Here is a 26162-nt window from a genome sequence, read left to right on the forward strand (position 1 = left end):
ATTCAGTCTCCAGTACATTCAGATTTTCATGGAGATCACAGGTCGGAAGTATGACTCACTGTCAATGAGTACTTGGGGACTTATTAACAAATCTTAACATCCTGATCGATCTCAACTAATTCTATGGAGCCGCAATGGCTCTGCTGTGCCAAGAATAGCTGGAAACTAATCTTCAAATTCTTAACTCTTCAGTATGTGGATTAACATGACAAACCTCAATGCTATTTCAGAACAGTTGTCTCTTTTGTCAATGCCCAACAACAATCTCATTGAATTCACATACTATGAAATGCAAGTGCAAAGAAAACATCTGGCATACTAGATTAGTGATCTTCCAACAGAGCCAAGGAAGACCATACTTTACAGTTCATATTCCCAAGTACATAAAAAAATTTACAGAACAAATCTAAAAATACTTTTCATGGCTTCTTATACACTGTAAAGCTGCGAAAAAACAAGCCTAATATATTTAAATATCACTCCTTTGCAGGTCACCCCTAAGGGATTTGTCCAAGGCTATAATGCAATTTAGTTACAGAGCCTGAAGTCCTACCTCCATAGCCACTAGACAGAACAGCATCTAAGGCAACTTCTACAATAGAAATTTTTTGCAGAAACTTCCACTTGTGCTACCACCAGTTCAGCTACAGACAAGACTTTGGTAGTTTCTAGCATTTACTATACATCAATTAAACCGGCAAGCTAAAATTACCAGGTGTAAACAAAGCCTTAGCAAAATTAAAAATATGAATAAAAATCAACTCAGCAATAATAAACTGATCTTATTCTCAGTAAAAATGAAATAGCATGATGCCAGCCAGCATTTTATATTGTCTCACTGTGCTTTAATGATTTTCTTCATTTATATCTGGGTCCCCAGTTCAAATTCTAGCATGACCAGAACTTGTGAAATTTAACCAAAGTGAAATTCACAGTAGGTTTTCCCATTCATAACCAGCACAGCAACTAACGCTCACACTGATAAAGCAAGTCCTAAACAAAAAATACCCCATTTGAGAGTTTAGGTCTTTAGAACTGAGCAAACCAGAGAAGCTTTACTTTGTGTCTCAACTCCCAAGCATCTAAAAAGACACTCCAGCAAGAAAAATAATATTTAAAAAAAAAAATGCAGAAGTTCGCCCAAACCTAGACACTGCAGTTCATGACATCTTACCTGGGCATATTTATTTACTAAAAAACATTTAATTGGCAGAGGTAATTAAAATAAAATCCTGCTAGTAGGTACACTACAAAGCAGAGTAAAATATGTTCCCAAATTCAAGAGTTTACAATATAAAACAGGAAAGACAAAAATGGGATATCCAGTCAGGTATGGAGGAGTAAGATAAATGAAAAATGTTGCATTTTGATTTACTGCTTGTATATAATTAAAAAACCCTATATAGTAACTAAAGAAAACAAGTACTTACATAATACAGATCTATAGCAACATGGCAATTTTTTGGTAAAGGATTCCAAACATTATTTGATGGCATAAAGCCTTCCAAACGTACAGTTTATAAGAACGGAGTGAATCAAGTGGTCCATCACTATTTGAGCATTTATGACATTCCACTTTCACCCATCCAACTAATGACAGCACTGAAGAGTTCTCTTGGGTTGATGTTATTCTTTTTTGCACATGCAGACTTGAATACTAAGGCATTTAAACCACTTTCTCCCAGAATGTACAAGTCTAAGGACATTGATAAAGAGCAGGTGTGAGACTGTCAGGTCAGGTCAGCAGGTGCCGGATTAAAAAAATAATCAAATCAGTTGGCCAGACTGTGGAGCCATTATGCTGGTGAGCTCTTACTCATGCACTTACAGTCAATGGGACTGCTCACAAGTAAGTGCTCAACAGCACGTTTGTCCTTATGTATATTTCCATCGGTATGAAACAGTTTATGGAATAAGAAATATGAAGACTGAATGACAGATATTATGTTGCAAGTTCTCCTTTTTAATCAGTTATTCAACTGAACTAATGCCAAAAAAGCTTCTGTACTGTCAATTCAACTAACTTCAGAGACCAAAACAGATTTATAATACACCATCTGTTTAACAGAGGTAAATCTGAACATAGAAGGTTTCAGAGTAGCAGCCGTGTTAGTCTGTATCTGCAAAAAGAACAGGAGTACTTGTGGCACCTTAGAGACTAAAATTTATTTCAGCATAAGCTTTCGTGTGTTCCATTCTATGCATCCGAAGAAGTGAGTTGTAGCCCATGAAAGCTTATGCTGAAATAAATTTGTCTCTAAGGTGCCACAAGTACTCCTGTTCTTTTTTTTGAATATAGGACACTTGTCTTTTGTTAGGTGTTTTCAGTGTCTCTATACTCAGTTCTGAAGCAGGTTTGAAAGAAATCTTTTGAATTTCTCTCAGTTTAGGTGTATATATATATATATATATATAAAAAGAGAGAAAATGTAAGCCATTTTACTTGCAAGGTCTCTACAGAGATAGAGAATTAGTACCAGAAATATTAAAAGAGTTATCTGAACTGTTACCCAGTATATCTGAGGAAGCAGAAGGGAACTAATTCCTTGAGAGCAACAGAAATCAGCATCGGCATGCAACTCAGGTAAAGAAATGACATCACCCTCTATCTCAAAAGCATTACCTCACCTCCTAATCCAAGGAGTGAGTCACACAGGCAGTCAGCTGCAAATCTCTTGGCACAGCAAATGTAGGTTACCATGATGCACTTATGCATTCCTCTCATCTGTCAATGTAAATAGCTATTTGTTCAGCTTCACTGGTCAGCAATATGGCACATAATTGTTAAGTGGCGTGTCTTTCAGAAGTAACACTTTAAATACACACTTGAGTTCAAATGAGAGTTTTTAAGCTGAAATTCATACATTGGCTGGCAGTATCATACCAAGCAGCCAATTGGAATCAGTCTCTGCACAATCACCAAGCAGGCTGGTGAGGTAATGCAATTTCTAAAAGCCTTAACAAAAGCAAAAAGGCATAACAACAAGAAATGGCACATGCTACCAGGGAATTCATTGTCTAGACTGTTGACTGGAAAGGAGGGCATCACATGTGAGATTCCAGTACAGGCTGGGACAGGAAAGGGTAAAGCTACCATTTCATTTTAGAAACAGGCTCAAATGAACAGACGTAAAAGGCATCTTAAGTGCTAAAGCTTCCGTAAGTTATTTAATAGAAACAATATTCCTACATTTCATTCTAGGACCAAAGTCTTGTTGCAGAAAGCAAGTATCATGACATGTTCATGTTCAAACACTAGAGCTGGGTGAAATCTGGTGCCAAAAAAATGTCAACTTTTCCTGTTGCAGAGTTGCTGAGCTTCCATATGATAGCAAAAATATGGAAGACATTTAAAGTAAAATGTCTTCATTAGGGTAATTTTGATGATTGTACACCAATTTTTTAATGTATATTTTTTGATTTTCAAGCATATTTTGTTGTGATCAGTAACAATTCCTAGGGGGACAACTTCAAAGCTCCTAATTGGCTGAGCTTAATCCCTATGGTCAATGTTAAAAATGTTGAATGATGTCTCTCAACAGCCACAGAGAAAGGTGAATGAGGTAATGTCTTTCACTGGACCAACTTCTGCTGGTGAACAAGACAAGGATGAGGTCTACACTACAGACTTATATTGGCATAATTACGCCGCTCAAGGGTGTGAAAAATCCACACCCCTGAGTGATGTAGTTACACCGACCTAACCCCCAGCGCAGAGCGCTATGTCAGCAGGAGAGCTTACTTGTCAACATAATCTACCTCTGCGAGAAGCGGTAGCTAACTACTCTCCTGTTGGAGTAGGAGCATCATCAATTAAGCCAATGGTCCCCAAACTTTTCACATCACGGCTGCCCCCTTAACCCCTCTCCGCCCTCACCTCCCCCACAGCCAGAGCTGGGAGTGGAGTACGGACAGAGGTATAGGGGCCAAGGCTGGGCCCGGAGCAGGCTGCAGGCGGGGGCTGAGGGCCAGGAATCATAGGCGGCAGGTTTGTATAATTTATCAGTACAACAAGATTACAAGGTTGGAAGGGGGGGGGGTTCCAGAGGCCAGTCAAGGGACAAGGAGCAGGGGTTGGATGGGACAGGCAGCAATTGGATAGGCATGGGAGTCCAGGGGTTTATCAAGGGACAGGTAGGGGTGGGGTCCTGGGAGCAGAGCCCTGATTTTGAATATTCCTGGGGCTTATGCCAGGAATGGAGCCATGGCCTGGGTTGGGAGCCGGGCAGGGGGCAGAGCAGGGCTGGGTGGGGGCTGGCCTGGGCCCTGCTGCACCCCCTGAATGTTCCTCCCTGCCCCCTAGGGGGGCATGCCCCACAGTTTGTGCTGCAGCTGTGCTAATGCAGCATTTTAAGTGTAGATTTCGAGCTTACACAGAGCTCTTCTTCAGGTCTGGGAAAGGTATGCAGAGTGTCACAGCTATATACAAGATGGAACATAAGGAGTTAAGACATGCTGTAAGAGACCACTCAAAATGAAGTGGGCAGTTAACACCTCTGCAGTCACAGGACAAAGGAGGGTGAGTGGGTTACAGATTGTTATAACGAGCCATATATCCAGTGTCTTTATTGAGTCCATGATTTTTAGTGCCAAGCAAAGCTCTGAATTTAAGATCCCAGCTCATGCTGTGCAGATTTCTTTAGGAGACAAGGACCGAGAGGTCAGATATGGAATGATCACTTTGTGAAAAGTATTCACCCATAGGTGACAGGGCATTTTTGGATTATTTCTCTGAGAGATTTCATTCAGGCACAAACAATGGAAGATATCAAATTGTCTCCATGGCGGAGTCTACAGTAGGGTTTTCTAGCAAAAAGTTTCCCATATTTGCTAACAATGGAGAAGCTTCACTAGTGACAGATCTAGTGTAGATAAAAACTCCATTGGCTACAGGAGCCTTAACATTGAGCATTGGCCTGCTAAACCCAGGGTTGTGAGTTCAATCCTTGAGGGAGGAACTTGGGTAAAAGTCTGTCTGGGGATTAGTCCTGCTTTGAAAAGGGGGTTGGACTAGATGACCTCCTGAGGTCCCTTCCAACCCTGATGTCCTAGGACATGACCATGTCTAAACTAGTTCAGAGCAGTTCCAAATAACATTGCTGCTCATGGCTCAAACAATCAGCATTTTCTGTATTAGCATTAACGTTGTCTACATGGGACTTTTGTTGAAACAAGCCCATAAGGAAGATAGTGTAGCTACAACTTCCCAGAGTTTTTATCATCAGAACACTGATCCTGCGTGGTCTCCTTTTTATTTACATTCATATAGTGTACTGACATTCTCCTCAGGAAAACCAGAACCATAAAACACTGCATTACCCCTCTGCCTCAGCAAGTAGGAGCTTTGCTGCTGCTAAACTGCTCTCTGATGCTTGAGGCTGTCTGCCTTCCCAGCAAACTCTTTGAGACCACCAGTCAAAACCTTGCCTTGCAGGTAACAGTCAGCAAACCACAGTTTCTGAGCTCCCCAGAGATGTCACTTTACAATGTCCAATCCCACTCACTGGAAACACACAGAAGTTTGCTCCCTCCAAAGAGGGAACGTACACACCAGCTAGTTAGGATAGTGAATGAGTCACTCTGCACTTCAATAGGACAGCACAGATGGTTTATAATAATGCTAAGAATAAAGTATATTAGTAAAGAACAGAGATTTAAACAAGAGTGATATTAAACAAGACAAAAAGACAGGTATGGTTACAAACAAAACACAACACACTTTCTAGTGACTAAAATTTAACGTTGGCAAGCTAAATCTTTGCCTAAGTAGCTCTCTCACATCAAGGTACCAGCATCCCTAGCCCTCCATGCCAGAGTAGCCAACGTTCACAAGCTCAGAGGTTGCTGTTCCCTATGGCCCCTAAGTGACGTAACTAGAAACTTTTTTGCTCCCCCTTACATTTTCATAACTTCGTTGTCTTTGTCTCAAGTGCCAGGAAGGCTTCCTGAGGGTGCAGATTCTCACCCTCAGTGCACTTATTAAACTGTTTCTTCTGTTGTTTGTTAGCTTGATTGCTGTGTTTACCTTATGTAAATATACTTTCATTGTCCTCTGCCTTCAAATCAAGCCAGTCAGACAAGTAATTCCACATTCCTTTGTCCGGAGCAAACTTGATTTGTGCACTGCCTTCAAAATAAATTTCCAGCACACCTACATAATTCTTTATACACAATCCGTACAAACATCATGCAATGACCAATGCATCACCAGTTTACATAAGATACCTTACAAGATACTTTTTGGATACCTATTTTGATAACAAGTGTGTTGGGGGTAGTGAGTATGTCAGGCCTGATATGAATTACAGCATAGTGGGCATTGAGGGCTCTTCCTGTACCACTGCTATATACCTTCTAGCTTTGTGAGGCCTACTTCATAATGGGCCCGACACTGAAAAGTGTTAAGCAAGTCCCGGAAGTGCTCAGCACTTTGCAGGACTAAGCCCAAACAGAAGTGCAGGTCTATCCTGACATTCATTTGCTGCATGCTATTTTCGGCACATGTGCCAAGTACATTCTCTGTGAACGTATCTGTGCTAGGGACAAATTTCCCACTGAGCAGAGTTGATTACACCACCATTGTTTCATATTTTCCTGCCTGTAACACATTAAGAACATTGCATCAAATATCCTCCTGCCTCCTATACATGTCCTAGGTCAATCAGGAAATAGCTGGGTTTCTATATTCATCAAGATCCATTGGTTTCCATAACTAGTTTGGAAGGAGAGAGGGTTCCCACCCAACTGTTAACCCCCAAAACAGACTCCGGGTTTGTAACCATCTTGCTCAGTTTTCTGTTTTTTTCCATGCATCACCAGTAAGAGGTTCCACAGCCCAAACTACTCTCTACTTTACACCCATAGTAATCTGAAGGAAGTTGGGTTCTACCTCAGTGACACTTGGGCAAACCCAATGGCTGTCTCCCTCCTCTAAAGCCAACTTCTCAGTTTCAGTAGGCTTAGGCATGATCTCTAACCATACCATGTAAACAGAAGAAGTCAGAAAAAGGCACAAGTTCAAATTGTCAGGGATGTCACATTAAGCTCTGCAGGCTTATCATCACCTCTACATTAATATGATCCCGCCATTAGCTTTCATGCCCTTGCCCCGACCCCCTGAATACTTGGAAACACAAGGTTATAGTGTACAAACTTTAGAGGGAGGTCATGGTTTCTTTCCATCTCCACCTTAAGCATCAATTGTTAATAACTGCCACTGAGGGTGTAAAACCAATACACTACGTTAAATATGCACAAATATAATTACCCAGAAAGTTCTTAATCCACCTAAATTTTAGAGCAACTGATCTCCCCTTTCTAAGACCTGAATGCAAAAACAGGATTTATGGTTGTAATATTATGTCACAAAATTCCAGGACATCTGTTTACAATATAATTTTTTCACGGTTATTCTTCATTTGTTGGGGTATATGGTCTCTATATGCCATTGGACAACACATACCTGAGACCAGAGGAAGCAACCCTTGCCTTTCTATCTGGCAAAATCAGAACCAAGCTCACAGCACGCCCTCCTGTAATAAGGCCTACAAAGTGCAAGCAGATGCCACAGCGTGTCAAGTAGGAGCTGCTTGTGAAGTAGATGTATTCTATCCCTTCACAGAGGCTTTAAGATGCACATATGCATAAAAACAAATAGTGCAACACTAATGACAATTAGTCACCTGTATTGTTTTGCCCTACTTCTTCTCCTTTTGCTAAAAACCAAGATAAGAGAATGGAAGGCCGTGCTTTATGTGGCAGTACAGTACAATAAGTTTACTGCATGGCATGCCTGTGTGCTTGGTTGAAATAAATCCATTTCTAGGTTCTCTTCAATACATTTTAAAATAATAAAAATCAGTCTAAAAACAAAATCATGCGGGTTGATGGTTGCATTAGTATTCAGCAGATACCACAGTAAAGTGCTGATGCTCACAATCAACATGAATGACAGCTTTAAGTGCTCTGTTTTTCAAAACAAATATATCTCATAGTCCTTTGTTGAAGGCTGTTTGCAAACAGTGACAGGAGTCTGAATAGCTTGGGGGGTGGGGGTGGGGAAAATGAACTTCACCCGGAATTTCAGTGAGCATCTTTAGGCTTGAAGTATCTAGAAGGGATACTGTCAAATCTGCTGAGACGCAACATTTAAATATATGAAAAGTAGGTTTTACAAAACGCGACAGAGAAACAGGTCAAACTTTTAAAAATTCTAATAAAAAAAGTTGAGTGTAAAACCATTCTGGTGAAGTATTTGCAACTGAAACATGCTAGAGCATGTGAGCAAGAAAGTGAAATTCACTCATTTTAATTATCCACAGGGCACATAATACAAAAATAAAAAAAAAATAATAATATATGGATATCAATCTCCTCTAGAAAGAAGAAGGGACTTGAAAGGTCATCTAGTCCCCCCCCCCCCCACTCACTAGCACATTTATTCTTTGCCCCAGATCCCTAAGTGGCCTCCTCAAGGATTGAACTCACAACCCTGGGTTTAGCAGGCCAATGCTCAAACCACTGAGCTATCCCTCCCCCCATGTTTAACATCTTTTCAGTTTTAATAATCTGAGCCACTTGCACCACAAGCAAGGCATATTTTTAACATGGCATTGATTTTTATAGATAACAGCATGTGAAATATTTGAAAAATTCAACAACTAAAATGTTTGAAGATGTGTCGGCTAGTTTTGCTACTGTGCTATTTGAGTTTAACTTGAATAATTTTGTACATTCATAAAATCATAGAAATGTTGGGCTGGAAGGAACAGCCCTCTGTGCTGACACAGGTCCGAATAAACCTAGACCAGGGATCGGCAACCTACGGCACGTGCGAGCCGATTTTTGACGGCACGTGGGGCGGGCTGAGGCGCTCAGCCTGCCACCGCTCTGGGGTTCCCACTGCTGGCCCCTTGCCAGCCGGGGTCCCGCTGCCAGTCCCACTCAGTGCCTGCTGCTGGCCTGAGGGAAGGAACCCCAGGCTGGTAGTGGGCTCTGAGCCCAGCTGGCAGGAGCCGGGGGCTGAAACCCCAGAGGGGGGCTGGTGGAGATGCTCAGCCCTCCCCTGAAACCCCAGGGCTGGGCGGGCTGACCAGGGGCGGCTCTAGCCACCAGGCCGCCAGGCGCGGGCAGGCGGGCCGGGGGGCGGCATTTGGCTGGAGCTCTCTCCGCTGGGCATGCCGGCCGCGCGGCAGCGGGAAGGGGAGAGGCCGCAGCACCTGCGACTGGGCGCTGCGCGGGTGCCCGCGCCCCGCTGCCCGCTCGGCTGAGCCGCGCGGCAGCGGGGGCTTCGTCGGCCCGGCTCCAGGCTCAGTGGGGCCTGCGCGGGGCGAGCAGGAAGACCGGAGGAGAAGGAAGAGAGGACCCCGGGAGGGGGAGGCGCGGCGCGCGCGCCGCGCTGCTTGGGGCAGCCCGATTTCTAGAGCCGCCCCTGGGGCTGACCCACTGAGCCCACTGCCACTCTGGGGTTCCGGCTGCTGGCCCCTTACCAGCCGGGGTCCCCACCGCAGCCCCACTCACCTTGCTTCCAGCGCAGGCCCCTGCCAGACAGGGTCCAGGCTTCCGGCCCTGCTCAGCCCTACCAGCCGCCAGCTCCACTCACCTCAGTTGCCGATCTGCGGTTCCAGCCGCTGACCTCCTGCCAGACGGTTATCAACTGATAACTCAGAAGCCTGTGTGCAGCTTAAAGTATCCAAATACGTGCCAGCAGACATTGGAAAGCTCAGCAGGGGCAAGGATCACACTAAATTAATAAGATCCCGATTTTAATTTAATTTTAAATAAAGCTTCTGAAACGTTTTGAAAACCTTGTTTACTTTACATATAACAGTAGTTTGGTTATATAGTATAGACTTATAGACAGACCTTCTAAAAAACGTTAAAATGTATTACCGGCATGCGACGCCTTAAATTAGAGTGTATACATGACGACTCGGCACACCACTGCTGAAAGGCTGCCGACCCCTGACCTAGACCATCCCTGACAGGTGTTTGTCCAACCTGTTCTTAAAAACCTCCAATGAAGGGAATTCCACAACCTCCCTTAGATGGAAAAAGTTTTTAATAATATCTAACCTAAATCTCCCTTGCTGCAGATTAAGCCCATTACTCCTGGTCCTAACTTGAGTGGACATGGAGAACAATTGATCACCATTCTCTTTATAAAGTCCTTAACATATTTGAAGACTTGTCAGATCCCTCCTCAGTCTTTTCTGAGACCCAGGTTGTTTTTTTTTTAACCTTAACTCAAAGGTCAGGGCTTTTAAACTTGTATCATTCTTGTAGCCCTCCTCTGGACTCTATCCAATTTGTCCACCTCTTTCCTAAGGTGTGTCACCCAGAATTGGACACTCTATTCCAGACAGGGCCCTGCCAGTGCCAAGCAGAGTGGAACAATTACCTCCTATCTCTTACATACCACACTCCTGTTAATACACCCCAGAATGATAGCCTTCTTTGCAAGTGCATCGCCTTGTTGGCTCATTCAATTTGTCAGTCATTATACACTCCGCCAGGTCCTTTTCTGCAAAACTACTGCTTAATCAATCAGTTATTCCCCATTTTGTAGCTGTGCATTTGATTTTTTCTTCTCCAAAATGTAGTACTTTGCACTTATCTTTATTGAATTTCATCCATTGATTTCAGATCAATTCTCCAATTTGTCAAGGTCATTTTGAATTATAATCCTGTCCTCCAAAGTGCTTGCAACCCCTCCCAGCTTGGTTTCATCAAATTTTATAAGCACACGCTACACTCCATTATCCAAGTCAATGAAAATATTGACGGGTATCCATCCGATCCAGACCTGACCCATGTGGGAACCTCTTCAAGTATGGTCTTTCAACCAGTTACACACCCATTTTACAGTAATTTCATCTAGATATGATTTCCCTAGTTTGCTTATGAGAATGTCACATGGGACTGTGGCAAAAGACTTACTAAAAATCAATATATCATGTCTACTGCTTTCCCCCTATCTACCAGACCAGTAACCATGTCAAACAGGGAAATTAGGTTGGGTTACATTATTTAATCTTGATATATCCATGTTGGCTATTCCTTATTACCCTATTATCCTCTAGGTCAGTGGTTTTCAGACTGGAGAACGTGAGAAAAATCCTGTAATGGTGGACAATGCATTTTGTTTAGTAAGACTTGGCAATCTAATCATACGTCTATTATGATCCTATCTCAGATGGGGGTACACAGTAGACTACATTATTCAGAAAGCGGTACTCAGCCTTAAGAAGTGTGAAAACCACTGTTCTAGGTGCTTACACACTGTTTAATAATTTGTTGCACTATCTTTTCAGGTATTAAAGTCGATGTTTTAAGTTTAAGGTTTACACTGAGATGAATTTAAACTATTTATTAAGGCAATTTAGTTTTCCTTTGTCCAGAATACTTTAAAAAACCCAGACTTCCTCACTCAGAAGCAGCAGAACAATCTATTAGTTCCAGACTTTTGCACCAGGTACAAGGGTTAACAACTGCTTCCCTCTGTACTCTACCCTGACATAGTAAACATGAGACTCAGCCAGGCGGAAGTCACATTTGAAAGTGATCTATCAAATGAGCAGAAAGAGCAGTTCCTTATTTTTAATACACACCAGTTTCATAAGATTCACATAATCCTTTCAAGGGCAGTTTCACACCTGACATTTCATGCAAGAAGTTTTAGGTTAATACAGTATATAGCTTGCCTCGCTATTGGCATGCTTACTACTGCAAAGTGTAATACACATTCAGTATTACCTTCTAGATTAAGCTACTGTAATCATCTTCTATCAAAGGAGTCTCAGTAGAGAAAATGAAAAAAACCAAGAACTAACTATTAAAAGGTTATCAGAAAGTGTTTATTTAAAAGTAAGAGTTTATTAGGAGATTACCTTCTTTGGGGGACAGAGCGAGAAAACACTTCCAGAGTGAAATCTCAGCGCCATTAAAGTCAATGGAAGTTTTAACAACATCTTCATTGGGGCCAGGATTTTACCCCAGGAATTTTTAGAATCCAAAGTAACTGACTGAAAAGGAGAGGCTTATATTAATTTCAGTGGGAACCAGACCAGTCTTTAAGTCACTGGTGTCCTTAAATGTCTCGCTGTGTTACTTATTTGGGATGGTTAGCAGTAACTGCCATTCTCTGACAAACTAGAAATTGAAGTTTTTGTTTTTAAAAAATAAATGTTATGTACCATCTTTAAACCCTGAAAGTCCTATTTTAGAAAGTATATGTCACACCCTTAAAGGTCTCTCAAAAGTAAAATGAAGAGTTTTACCTACCAACACCCCATTAGAATATTCTATTTCTTCAGCAGTTGTTGACATTACTGATATTTTGAGGAGAGGAGAGATTTATGATCCCCACTGTATTGTAGCTGTCAGTAAGTGTCCTTAATTACAGCAAAAGAAATACAAAAGTGTGATCATCTATTTTGGCAGGTAAGCAAAAGAATAAAATTATTTTCAAGTAGGATATTTTGAAGTGCCCCACGGTATACTGAATTAATTTCTAGTTCTGGAGGGGAATGAAATGTTGGACCTTAAAAATCATGGTACCTATTATCATATTTTCAAGCACAAACTCTGTGCTATTTTAGCTGCTAAAAATCATACCAGCTGCTAAAAATCATACCAGGGGACAAGATACAAGTTGGTAAGTAAGCCAATTTTTAATGCCTGGGCATCTTAACTCATTAGTTGTTTTGTTGTGTAATACTGACTTCATAAAACTTCAGACGTTCCACAGATGCATTTAAAGTACAGCAGCCCTGTTGACAGTAGTCAGCACATACAGTTCATCTGGAGCAATAAAATTCAGATAGACAATTAATACTTTAGATATCTGGCATCTGAAGTCAATTAGAACCTGTCACAGTTTCAAGGTTAACTCCACCTTTGACCCCCCTGCCCCCAACCTCCTACCATTCAGTCTTCCTTAAGGGTACCCATATCTCTCTGCCTCCAGATTGGGGGTTTAGGCTTCCAGCTCCTCTGCATCTCACTGATTTCCCCAGCAGGGGTCCAGCACCTATATTAACCCGTCTCCTAGTGCTACAACAGTGTATACCAGTTACCAGCCAGCTTTCACATAGCAAAATACGTTTATTCTTAAGGTAAAAGCATTACAGAGAAAACAATATAAAACAAAATTTAAACACTAACCATACCAGGAGTCATGCATCAGTCTTATTGGGTCCTAGTAGGCCAAACGTCTTTGCAACCCTTCCATGAGAGTTGGGTAGTCCCTTTTGACAGAAGGTACTGTACATTTGATGGATCAGAAAGAAGGCCCCATGTCAATTCAAACCTAGCCTCTTCATGCCAGATGTCCTCACTTTGTCTGTTGGTCTCTGGAAAACCCAGTTTGAACCAGTAAATGCAAACCTCTCTTGGGGTGATACCTCTCTGGAGGCATTAACAACCTGAGTGATTCACCTTAAACACTCTCCACTGTTTTTAATTCCTGGAGAAGCTGTGATGACCTTCCTGCCCAGAGTGCTTACAATTCCTGGCACACAGTGATGCATGCACCTTTCAAAAAGGTAATACAATATGGTCCCCAAAGATATTGCACGTGGCAAAAATATCTGTCATGCAACCAATCTACATCATCTGGATTTACAGGCAAAACTGGCTAAAGAATAAATATTAGTACATCACTTCTGCAAAGGGACATCTAGAAACAAAACATTTTACTGGATAGCAGTAAAAAAATGACAGAATCTGTCTTACTCCTAAATAGACCAGATGTTTAGTGCTCTCTGAAATCTTCCTGCTCCTTCCTCTCTGATCTGAAACAATTTACAATAAGAATCTCGCTTTTGCTTTAAAAAAAAAAAAAATAAAACTTCAAGATGTAGAGATCTAAAAAAGGTTGTTTCCTCTTTAAAAAAAGTTTGGTTCTGTTTTTTTTTAATCATAGAAATATCAAGAATATCAATGCTTGCGTTCCTTTATTTTGCTGGGAGACTTTAGGTATATCTCAGATGATGCATATTGCTAGCTCTCACAGCTTAACTAGAGAGGCAGAGCTGAGCCTTTAACAAAGACTATCTTGCTCCAAAGTGTTCACCATTTAAATTAAACAGCAAAAACACAAACTAACGTTAAAACAGTCTGAACAAAATGTCTACCCTACATCACTTACACCAGTGCAGCTGCACCGATGCAGCCGTGCCGCTGTAGAACTTCTGGTAAAGATGCTCGAAGCCAACGGGAGAGAGCTCTCCTGTCAACTTAACTTCTTTTTCTCTGCAAGAGGCAGTAGCTATGTCGGCGGGAGAAGCTCTCCAACCAATATAGCATCATCTACAACTGGTGCGGAGGTCGGTATAACTTATGTCGCTCGGAGGCATGGATTATTCACCCCGAGCGACATGAGTTATACTGAAATAATTTATAATGTAGACAGACTTAGCTGCTTAACTTTCATTCCTGGACTCTTATGGTATCAAAATTGCATTAGTCATCTCGTTTGGAAGAGTATGACAGCTGGTGAAGCCCTGAACTCCTTGTGTAAAAACAAGGAGATTTTGTTTTCTGAAACCCTCTAAGCCTCTTTTATTATAATGGTGTGATAGCACTACTACAGTTAAGGTTACGGCACAGCTTCTGCTTAAACCTTTGCTTAACTGGATTCATATGAAATTTGGTGTGCCTCGGATGGTGCAGTATAGGGTTAGCAACTCAAATTTGGAGTCAGTTGAGCGAGGAACATGGAGATACAAGTCCTGAAAAACAGCCATTTTTTAAAAGGTTCCTGGGGCCAGGGGTGGCGTGGGGTGCACAGAGCTAGAGGTAAGACTACTGATGTAATGCAAGTCAAAATGGTCTCAAGGTAATGTATGGCACCCACTAAATCTTTGGGGGACCTAAACGGATAATGGTAAAGAAAACATACATTTTTTACAGTGTGCATGTGTCAATACAGAAAAACAGCTAGAGGATTTCCATTCCCACCATTTTATATGCTTTAAATCTCAATTATTGCGAATGTTCTAAAACCAGTTACTCGTATTACTTTGAAATTTGATGAGCCTCATGGGTGATCCAGATTTGGGGTCATTTGACCAAGGGAATCCTGAGTTACAGAATCCCCGATAAAATCAGTTTCCTTCTGCTGCCTTGTACTGTTACACTGAGAGATACTAATGACGGGATGACCTTATTGAGGCTGATGGCTGTGAACTTGCCCTTCAGTTGACCTACCCCAAGGTAAAGCTAATCACAAGTCCCACCTAAGTTAAAAAAAGTTTTGACTGGGTGGCCTGAGATTGCAACAATTTGAGAGTCATGGGTGGAAATTTATTTGGGGGGAAGGAGGAGATGTAATCAAACTCTTTTAGGAAAAACAGACATGTGAGTGCTTCCTGAAAGGGGTTTGGGGCTGCAGAGAGAGGAATAAATGGGGATGGAGGGTAGAGGAGGAGAGAGAGGTTGGGAGCTCAGGTGAGGGAAGCGGAACAGTAGGAAGGGGGAGGGAGAACTGTGGAGAATAGAGGGGCAGGACATCTTTCAGCCTCACATTCTCTCCTTCCATGTGTACACCCAGATCTGGGAGGACTCTTGCCCCTCTAGGTGGGTCTAAGCCCCCGCTCCCTGCCCTCTCATGATCTAGGATATGGGGGGGCCTTGCCCTTCTGGGTGGTGTCTGAGGCACTCGCACTGCTCCCATCTACAGGGGTTGGATCCCCCTCATGAGAGCCAGGTTCTGGGACAGCTTGCCCTTTTGGGACGGTCTGAGACCCCCCACTCCCTGCCTCCCATGTGAGGCAGGATCTGGGCAAGTCCTGCCTCTCTGAGTGAATACGTCATGTACCACAGTCTCCAAAGCACTCTGAGGGGGATGAGAATACTCCCTGAGATGAATGGAGCAGTTCACATGTCTCAGGGCTACTGTTTCCAGTTGTATTTCTTCTTGGGGTGGTCTTATTAAGGGCTTGTCTGCACTTACAATGCTGCAACGCTTCAGTGAAGACACTACTACCTATGCCAACAGGAGGTCTTCTCCTGTCGTCATAAGTAATCCAACTCCCTAAGAGGCGGTAGCTAGGTCGACAGGAGAATTCTCCCGAGCACTATCTACACCGGGGGTTAGGTTGGTTTAACTATGTTGTTCAAACATGTGGATTTTTCACTGATTTCCTAGCATAGACCCAAGTCTCAGTTGAGAGGAGCCTTTTCCCTCCATCGTATCTTTATCCTTCCTATTTAAAAGGACGGTGCTTTTAAGTGTTCTAAAATCTGCACACTTGCATGGATTTTCTTGACATTTGCAATACCTCGTGGTAGTGCAGAGTAGGATTAATAAACCTAAACTTGAGTCACCAAGTCAGGGTTCTGGATATGTAAGCCCGGGAGTGGGGGGGAGAAGAGAAGCCTTTTAGCAAAAAGCTTCTAAGAGTGGTGGCATTTGATTTTTTTTTCCCCTTGCAGAGTTAGAGATGAAATTCTTGCTGTGGGTCAAAATGATCAAAATTAGTCAATGTTTACCCAAGGTAGTTTTTTTTTTGACAAAGTCTTGTGTCAAAGGCTGACTTTCAATAGATCGCAGCGAGGGAGCTGCTCTGCTACGCACGAAACCCTGACCCAGAATCAGGTTGTCTACGAATGATTTAGCACCGGGTTCCCCACGAACATGCAGGGCACCTACTAAGTCTTTGGGGGACCCAAACTGTGAATGGTATTTAAAGAACATATTCATATCGTGCAGATGTGCAGTCTGGAAGGATTACAGTGCAAACGCACCAAAACAGAAAAGCCCATTTTATCCTTGCCTGGGTATTTCAAGGGAATGTGCCAATGCTGTTGCCTTGGCGAATACTCTGCCACTGTCATTTCTAGGCTGAACCTTTGTAAACCTGTGCAATAAAAATTGAATAACTCCTGTTGCTCGCTACAAGTTGTCTCTGTTATAACATGTTTTTATTTTATGGAGATGTTTCTGTAAGCACAGCAGAATAGTCAGCAGCCAGTCTGACAAAAAAAATTTGTTATACCAGATGAGGAGGAGTCAGAGACAGAGCAATTTTGTGGAGGGGGCGGGGGAAAGGAGTAATGGGTTGGGAAAATGAGGGTGGGTGGTAGGCAGGCAAGCCTTGAATTAGTTGTTTGAGAAAATCTGTATTTTACTAGCTCCAAATAGAATGGTGTGGGGAGGGCTGTAGGGGGCAAGTGGCTACTTCTTGATCTCATGGCAGATTACTGTGGTGTTTACAAAAAGAGACATACCACAGAGGTTTGGAACTGACAGCACAGGTACCTTGATCACTGAGGGAAAAGATATGTGCGCTTGCCAGGGTTGCCAGTGTGCGGATTCTGGGCAAATCCTGGATTACAAGGTTGCAAAAGTTTGTGGGAGAGCAAGGAATACATCATGACATGGGGAATGCTGACTATGGATTGATTTGGCTCAGTATGCAAATTGCAGAACATGAAAAGTACAACTGCCTAAAGGCCTACTAATATGTACCAACACCACACCTTTTCCTGTTCTAAAAGGAAATTCCATGGCAAGAAATTCCATTAATGTAGAGTTAAGATTGGTTGGTGGTATGTTGTTCCCTTGCAGAACACTGAGTAGAGCCAAACTCAAATGTCTGAAAACCAAAAAATGCACAATTCATGCTGTCTGTGCACCATTAACTCTGCCTTCTTTCAGCAATATCCCAATACACCCCAATACCACACCTTTACTCTGCCAACACCAAGGTTCCTGAAACATACAAGTTCTTCACCTCCTACAACCCATTCACTCTCACCCACCAGATTCCGTTTAACACTATTAAAGAACAAAAAGAAAACAAAAGGATTGCCCATGTCACCTTCCCTCTCCCCTCCACAAGCAAAGCCTCAGTACGCATATAGCATACACTCATACTGGCCCTGTTGGTATTAGATGTTGTCCACAAGAGGATAACATAGTACCAAGAAATCTTAACCGTGTGTTACTATAGTTTTTTGCCACTGAAACAATATTAAAACAGCGAGAGATGGTAAAAGCCCTTCCTTCCATCCACAGGTCACCTTTAATGCTCCACTTTATTGCTAGGCCAGCCTGCTGACAGAATAGAATGTTTGTAGCATGTGCACAAAAGATTACGTAGTGTCTTAGAGGAAAAAAAGGACTTCTGCTGCTGCTCCCAGCAGAAAAGTATACATCATTTGTTACAATGAGCAAAATTACTTTTTTCTTTTTAGGTAGATTCATAGGACACTTTGAACTATACATAACTGCATACAATTCCTAATAACCTATAGATCTCATAGCTATCAAGCCATACAATATATCTGAAGGGCTGTGTTTATACTAATTTTCTCCCCCCTTTAAAAATTCCCACTATCGCCATGGTGGAGCTATTAAAAAAAAAGGTTTAGTGCAGACAAAGCCTAACAAAACAAAAAACAAACAAAAAAAATCAGGTAATAGATATAAAGTCTTACCTCTGGTTTACTGAGGCTGGATGACACAAGAGAACCAGATCCCACATCCAGATCCCACTGCTTTTTGCCACTATTCTCAGGGTCCAGAGCAGCAATTCGTCCATCCAAAGTGCTGATAATTACTAAGGACCTGCCAATCACAGAAACATTCAAATTCAGAACTAAAGCTGCTATAGATATGCCTAACTATATTTTCTGACTTCAAATTACATTTTAAATAAACCATAGTGTTTACATTTTGCATTGTATCATTTAACTGGGCAGGTCTAGAACAGCTGTAAGTTTGTAGTTGGAGCTCACAAACTGTTTTATATGTCACGAAGCAACTTCTAATCATTTCAAGAGGTCACTTGGAAGCAAAATAAGTTTGTCACTGTTAAGATTGGTGAAAACATAAATCAATCTTCCTATTTGAAGTTCATATGATTTGTGTACCCTAACCAAAAAACACCAAAAAACCATCATATGGTTTTCAAAAACAAATAACCCACTAGGTCAGCAAGGAATACTGCAACACAGACTGAGTAAATCTGCAAAAAGCTTGAGCGAAGCATGAAAACAAATTTGGATGTCAGGAAATGTCTTATAACTATTGCTTTCTTATAAGACAACAACATAGCAGAGCAAAAGCATTCATTCATGTGGAAACAAAGGTTATGCCTACACAGCAAACAGGCTAGCCTGTTCTAGCTAGCCTAAATCAAACAATAACCGTAAAGATGGCACAGCATTGGTATCACTGCACGTAGTACAATTTAGCAGGGTTAAAAACAAACAAAAGAAGGATTTCTTCACACAACGCACAGTCAACCTGTGGAACTCTTTGCCAGAGGATGTTGTTAAGGCCAAGACTATAAAAGGGTTAAAAAACAAACTAGATAAATTCATGGAGGACAGGTCCATCAATGGCTGTTAGCCAGGCTGGGCAGGGATGGTGTCCCTAGCCTCTGTTTGCCAGAAGCTGCAAATGGGCAACAGGGGATGGATCACTTGATGATTACCTGTCTGTTCATTCCCTCTGAGGCACCTGGCATTGGCCACTGTCGGTAGACAGGATACTGGGCTAAATGCACCTTTGGTCTGACCCAGTTTGGCCGTTCTTATGTTCTTAGGCACTGACCCCGAGTATGCACTCTGCTCACTAGCCCTCTCTGAAGTCCACAATGTGATGTATTTACTGCTATTGATACCACTGTTATCTGGATTCAAGATAGCTTGAATTTAAGCACTGGTCATAGATTCACAGGTTATTAACCACTGTGATCTACCAGTCTGTCCTCCTAAATTAATTCCTTGTCTAGTGGCCAACGCACTGACCTGGGACACCAGGAAATCTGGTTCAATTCTCTTCTTTGCTACAGAACTCCTGTGTTACTTTTGGCTCACATTCTCAAATGTAGGCTAGGCAGTGCATAATTTCTGCTGTGTAGACATATCCTAATGCTAAGGCAGCCTGCCTGCTTGTTAAGTGGTGTATCTAACTGACAGCACATGATAGCAGTGGGCGGGCTGTTGGTTTCTAGAATATAAGCTCTAAATGGCCTGGGACCTGCCAACTGGAGAGGGTGTAGCCACATGAAACAGTACCACAGTTAAAAATCAGAAGTGGTGTTTGAGTTACAATTCGTTTAAAAAAAAAAAAAGGAGATGGCTGAAATCTGTTGACCTTTTGGACATGCTGAAAAGCTTGCCTATTGTCACAGGCTTTTGGGGAGTCGAGAGCATAGATAAAGGGGGTGTTTGTTGAGAAGATGCACTATTTGTCTTAGTTTTCTGGCTGGCTACTCTCAAAAGTGGATGTGAAAGGAGGTTGCTGGATTTAAAGATATTTTCATGACTAGCAGTAAAAATGCAATTAAAGACCACCTAAATTTGATGTATTAACTGCAGTCCAAAAATGAAAATTCAGACTCAGATCAACTGACACCACACAATTTTGGAGTTCAGAGAGGAATATAATGCATTTTAAGGGAGATGTCAGTATTCTTTTAAAAATTTCCCTAAAAAATATAAAGCATTGTTAGGATATAGATATTCAGGCCTGCCTGAAAAGGCCTATACTTTAAGAATTTAGGTGTAGTCTTATCACTTAGCTAGTTATAGAGGTATAAAAAAATAATCAAAATCACTGTCTGTGTCATGGCCTTCTTTTACTTGCAATGTGGGCTACAAAAGTGCCATGCAAACGCATGGCCTTACTTTCAGGTGACATTATAAATAAGAAGCGGACAGCATTATCGCCTGTAAATGTAAACAAACTTGTGGCGTCTTAGTGGTTGGCTGAACAAGAAGTAGGACTGAGTGGACTTGGAGGCTCTAAAGTTTTACACTATTTTGTTTTCGAGTGCAGGTATGTAACATTTGTAAGTTGCCCTTTCACAATAAAGAAATTACACTATAGTACCTGTATGAGGTAAATTGAAAAATACTATTTCCTTTATCACTTTTACAGTGCAAATATTTGTAATAAAAATATAGAGTGAGCACTGAACACTGTACACTTTGTATTCTGTGTTGTAATTGAAGTCCATGTATATGAAAATGTAGAAAAACATCCAAAAACATTTAATAAATTTCAATTGGGATTCTATTGTTTAACAGTATGATTAAAACTGCGATTAATTGCAATTATTTTGTTAAAACATTATTAATTTTTGAGTTAATTATGCAAGTTAACTGCGATTAAATCAACAGCCCTAATTTAAATTTCACCTTGATCAAATCAACACCAAAGAAAGAAGATTAAAACAATAATTGGCACCTAGTCAGTGCCAAACACTGCCTTCCCACCTAAACCATTGCTTTTGCTAATCATTTCCCTTGCCCAACTTGCTTTGTCTCTATATAAGCAGCATTTTTATCTTTCTGCATTTTACATACATACCCACACTACCGTCCTCCCCAGATACAAACTTCAGCCTTCCCAAATTTATCTGGCTATGAAGCATTTTTACCAGCTTTATTGGTTTCAGGTCTACCTATATATCATGAACTCAAGCCTCTTCACTAGAAAGAACTATAGCTGAGAAGATGCACCATCATGGGTTTTCCGTTTAGTGTGTTGAGAGAGAATTCATTCATGTCTTCACTGAAAACAAACAAAAATACTCTGCACCAGTTACACATGCTTGTTTTAAAACTGTTTTTTTTAAACCACCTATTTGCTGCCCCAAAACTCTTTTGAATGCCATTATACATAATCACAATGTTTCCCACTAAGTAGCTACAATATAGTGGACTTTACATCTGGCAGCTACCATGGTGACAGTGACTTGCAGCTAGAAAGGATCAACGTTTACTACAATGAAGCTGCTGGTAATAAGTATGTACCCCGTGCAATCCTTGTCGATTTGGAGCCTGGTACAATGGACAAGCCTTACCTACTAAGCAAATACTTCCTTCCAAACCATGATTACTTTGTTTGAACAGACCATAGTCACAAGACAAGATCAGCTCAGCCATATCCAAGTCTTACAGCTAGCTACATTTAGAGCTGGAATCAAAGGATTGGCTTTACTCCTGTACTAGACTGTAACAGTCAATAGGTGTACCATGGACCAAATCCAGACCACCAGACGCTTTTGAACAGACCGCAAAATCTTTATTTCCTTATTATTGTCATTATTTTTTCTGAAATCTGGACCTTGACTATACCTTCACCAAGAAATTTGGACCTTGACAAAAATAACTGATTACCCCTGGTAGTCTTTGGGGGATTGTTTCACTTTGAACTAAAATGCTGCACACCACATTCACAGTCTTGTAATTATTTGAGATACTTCTGGTCCAAATCTTTAGCTTGCTGTCAAACAGTAATCTTGGGACTTTATAGATTTTTAAATTCAAGACCAGTAGACATTTGCTAGGATATTTTCCTAGTTCTGATATTAAGATTAGTTTTAAATTTACTATTTCAAATATTTTCTATGTTACACAATCTTACTATATTTTCCCACCCTTTGGTGGTTGTCAGGTGTTAAGTTGACAGTGTCACTTCAATCTAAGTCAGTTTTTGAAAAGGTTTCAGGTACTACACACCTGCCCTAAGAACCCATCATTTTTGTTGTTTCTTAATCACATGTGCGTGTTTTTAAAATATTTCTCTCTCCTTTTTCTGTGTGAAAGACACTTATAATTGGTATTACATCAGCATACTATGCCAAATTCTTAAAGCAATGATCACACTTAAGAGCAGAACATGCTTAGTGAAAAGCAGAATTGTTAAGGAATAAGATGACTATATTTAGCCGTCTCTCTTCACAAGTCTTGTGTTGACTGAAGATGCTTCAAATAAAACTGTTACTCAGTTACATGAGCAGACTTGAGAGGATGTGGGTATTCTGTACGCATCACATATACATCTGATCAAGTATGTTAAATGATAGAGGATCCACTGTGACTGCATTCTCCCTTTAGTTTGTATTTTTGTTAAGTCTGAGAACTTTAGAAATAAATGTGTTCTAGAAACACCATACCCTATCACTTGCAACATCGGCAGCACAAAGTGACATGTCAATACCACCTTCCATCTGCTGGATACAGTCAAGTTCCCTAAAAAAACAACTAAGGACTGCACTGATGAGAAATATTATACAAGTACATTTGAAATTTAATAAACTATATCCACATGTTTCTCATAATTTTAAACTTGTTCCATCCAGCTGTTTGTAATAATCCATTTGGAATTACTAATTTTCTGTCCTTCATTCACAGATACTGGTATGATACTTAAGTGCTGCTAGCATTGACTTCGCCTTTTAAATTAATACAGAAAAATCCACAGATAGATTTTTCACACAGATAAAAAAGCTGGTCAAATCTGGAGACTAACACCTCTAGCAGTATCTATTTACGGATAGAGTGCACTACATCTACCACCATTGTATCAGGTAACCCCATTACAACTCTATTCCATTAGCAAAATAAGTAGGACCTCACCTGCCCAGTTACAGAAACCAGATTAAGGTTTTGATTACAACACAATATAGACCCACGCAAAGGGACATGTAACCAGGACAGGAAACAACTGTATTGTCACTGGGTCCACAGCAGTTGTATTTGCAGTAAAGACAAGCTTCAATGTTTTTGTTTAAGGAAACTCAAAACAAAAACAACCAGTCTCTACACTGAACAGTCACGTCAGTCCAACACCTGAGAATTAGCATCCCTTCTGCTCTTTATACAAATAAATCAAGCCATATTTGGAACTGCTAAGAGTATCTTCCCAGAAAGATATAGAAAAGATACAGCAAGCTGACTTTAGAATACCAAGTCAGCAAATAGCAAAGTGCTCCTCCAATTTTATAACCTATGCACCTAAACATCTATGTATAACAACATTTTTCAGCACTTGAGTCATTGAACTTTACAACTTAATAACCCTCCAAATATTTACTGTATCTTGGGAGGAGAGGAAAACCCCCTCACAAACCACAATACAATATGCTCATTGTATTGATTTAACAGTTAGTGCAACACCAATTTATTTTAGCAATTAATGGCCCAAGTATAGCTACCCTCAGCAGTGCCATCCTATAGTCTATTGCTCAAGAGCAACTGAACAAGTGTGATTCCAGATAAGAGTCTGCGTCTTTCAAGTACAGGCAACTAACAAAAAGAATTAACATTTACGGTAGTCCCCCATTTCTACTACAGCTACATAGCAATTCTACCTGTCATCCAGCAATAGCCTGTTCTACTGCACTCATTAGAGAATGACTGCCTTTAGTCTTTGGCTTCAAATTATTAGGTTGAATATTTTATACAGACAGATCATCCAAGATTTCTTCTAGTAGTTCAGTGTAAAAATATATTTTGCAAATTTTAAATTGAAGAAAAGAAGGCTCCTTTTTTCCCCAGCCAGAATGAGAAGTGCAGCAAGCCATGTTATAATTTTTAATGAGCCAATGCACAAAAGAATAACTCTTCACTGTTTAAGAGGGAGGAAAATATTTAACTGGCACAGGATGTGGGTTAACCAGACAGTTACTTGTAGAAACTGAATTATTCTGGAGTCTATGAACTCAAGGCTTCAAATCTCTCACTTCAAAACAAAGTCTAGAAGTGTACTTTGCTTCATTAGCAGAAAAAAGTAATACTTGATCATATTCTTTCCCCTTATCTCCTGCAATGACATAATTCCTGATCTTTCTTCACTGAGATGGGGGGAAACAAACCAGTGGAAAAGGTAGTTTGTCTTTCATCTTTTTCTCACACCAAGCTATATTATAACTCATGAATGGAAAAGACTAATTAAACTCTAATTAGAATCCTTCTTTTCTTCTCCAGTATATAGCAGGATGACAGAAAGGTACATAACACACTTTATACAGGTGTTTGGGAGAGGACATCGGATAAAGAAAGACTTAGTAAACTACATATCCAAAAGTCCAGACACTTTAAACAAGGCACAAGAAGGAGCTACTTCCCAGTAATAAACTAGGGAAGGAGCCAGACCCACCCACAGCTATCACTTTCCTACCCGCAATGACAAGGGGGACTACTCCTATCATGTGATGAAACGAAGGTTAGGGCAACACCACCCTTCTCCCCTACAGGGCATGAGGGGAGAGAACACTAAACCTACTTGTGGGTTCTACCAAGAAACTTCCCTGCAGCACCATGTCTGCACCCCCACAATCCCCCTTCCTCCCTGCACCCCTCCTAGTCCCCCTTCCTCCCTGCACCCCCACTCCCTGTACCCCTCTAGTCCCCCTTCCTCCCTGCACCCCCACTTCCTGTGCCCCCTCCTAGTCCCCCTTCCTCCCTGCACCCCCACTTCCTGTACCCCCTCCTAGTCCCCCTTCCTGCCTGCACCCTCCCTCACTGTACCCCCTAGTCCCCTTCCTCCCTGTACCCTCCCTCCCTGCACCGCCACTCCCTGCACCCCCACTCCCTGTCCCCCTTCCTCCCTGAACCCCCACTCCCTGTACCCCTCCTGGTCCCCCTTCCTCTCTGCACCCCCTCCCTGTACCCCTTAGTCCCCCGTCCTCCCGGTACCCCCACTCCCTGCACCCCCTCCCACCCGTCCCTTCCCCTCCACCCTTTTCTGCTCTGAGTCCCCTCCACCTCTCCAGCCCCTGTAGCCCCCGCGGTGCCCCTGCCGCGCCACCCCCTCACCTGCCGCCGGGCCGGTTCTCCTCCGCCTCCTCCTCCTCGGGCTCCTGCTCCCCGGGCCCCGCAGCCGCCACCCCGGCCTCATCGTCCTCCACGATCACGTCGGGCCCAGCGGGGAGAGCGGCGGGAGCCGCGGCCGCCCCGAGCCCGAACCCGACCTCGCCTCCGCGGGCATCGCCGCGGGCCGGCTCGGGGGCCGCCGCCCCCAGCAGCACCAGCACAGCCAGGGCAGCCAGAGCGCTCCGGCACCGCGGCGCCCGCATGGAGCGGCCCCCTCAGCCCGGCCCCGCCGCGCCGCGCCGCGCCCCGCCGGCCGCTAGGACATGAACACTCGCTCCCGCCACCAGGAGAACGGGGCTCCGCCGCGCCGCAACCAACCCTGCTCACCCCGCCCCCTCCCGCCTGCCCGCGGCCACGTACCGGCGTCCTGCATACAACCATACCTGCTGGTTTTCACCCTATTAGAGGTAGGAAGCCCATTTGACAGACTTGGTGTCATTCGAACAGTACCTGTTTCTGATTGGTCTAGCTGGCTTGAGTGGGCGGGCACAGTGACGATGTTTGTCAACACACCTGCTGACCAATGAGATTTATACGTAGTC

At 42.2% G+C, this 26162-nt stretch overlaps 1 protein-coding gene across 1 annotated transcript in view; it reads right to left on the reverse strand.

Annotated features, from left to right (window-relative positions):
* EIF2AK3 (eukaryotic translation initiation factor 2 alpha kinase 3) overlaps nt 1–25893 on the reverse strand; it is a 61389-nt gene extending 35496 nt beyond the window's left edge. Inside the window, exons 1-2 of the mRNA XM_039539859.1 lie at nt 25564–25893; nt 18445–18574 (exon numbers count right to left, since the gene is read on the reverse strand). Coding sequence (XP_039395793.1) covers nt 18445–18574; nt 25564–25823 — 390 coding nt within the window. The 5' untranslated portion in view covers nt 25824–25893. The remainder of the gene's footprint in view (nt 1–18444; nt 18575–25563) is intronic.
* Nucleotides 25894–26162: the final 269 nt, after the last annotated feature.

Source organism: Mauremys reevesii, linkage group 5, assembly GCF_016161935.1.
Source record: "Mauremys reevesii isolate NIE-2019 linkage group 5, ASM1616193v1, whole genome shotgun sequence".
Lineage (NCBI taxonomy): Eukaryota > Metazoa > Chordata > Testudines > Geoemydidae > Mauremys > Mauremys reevesii.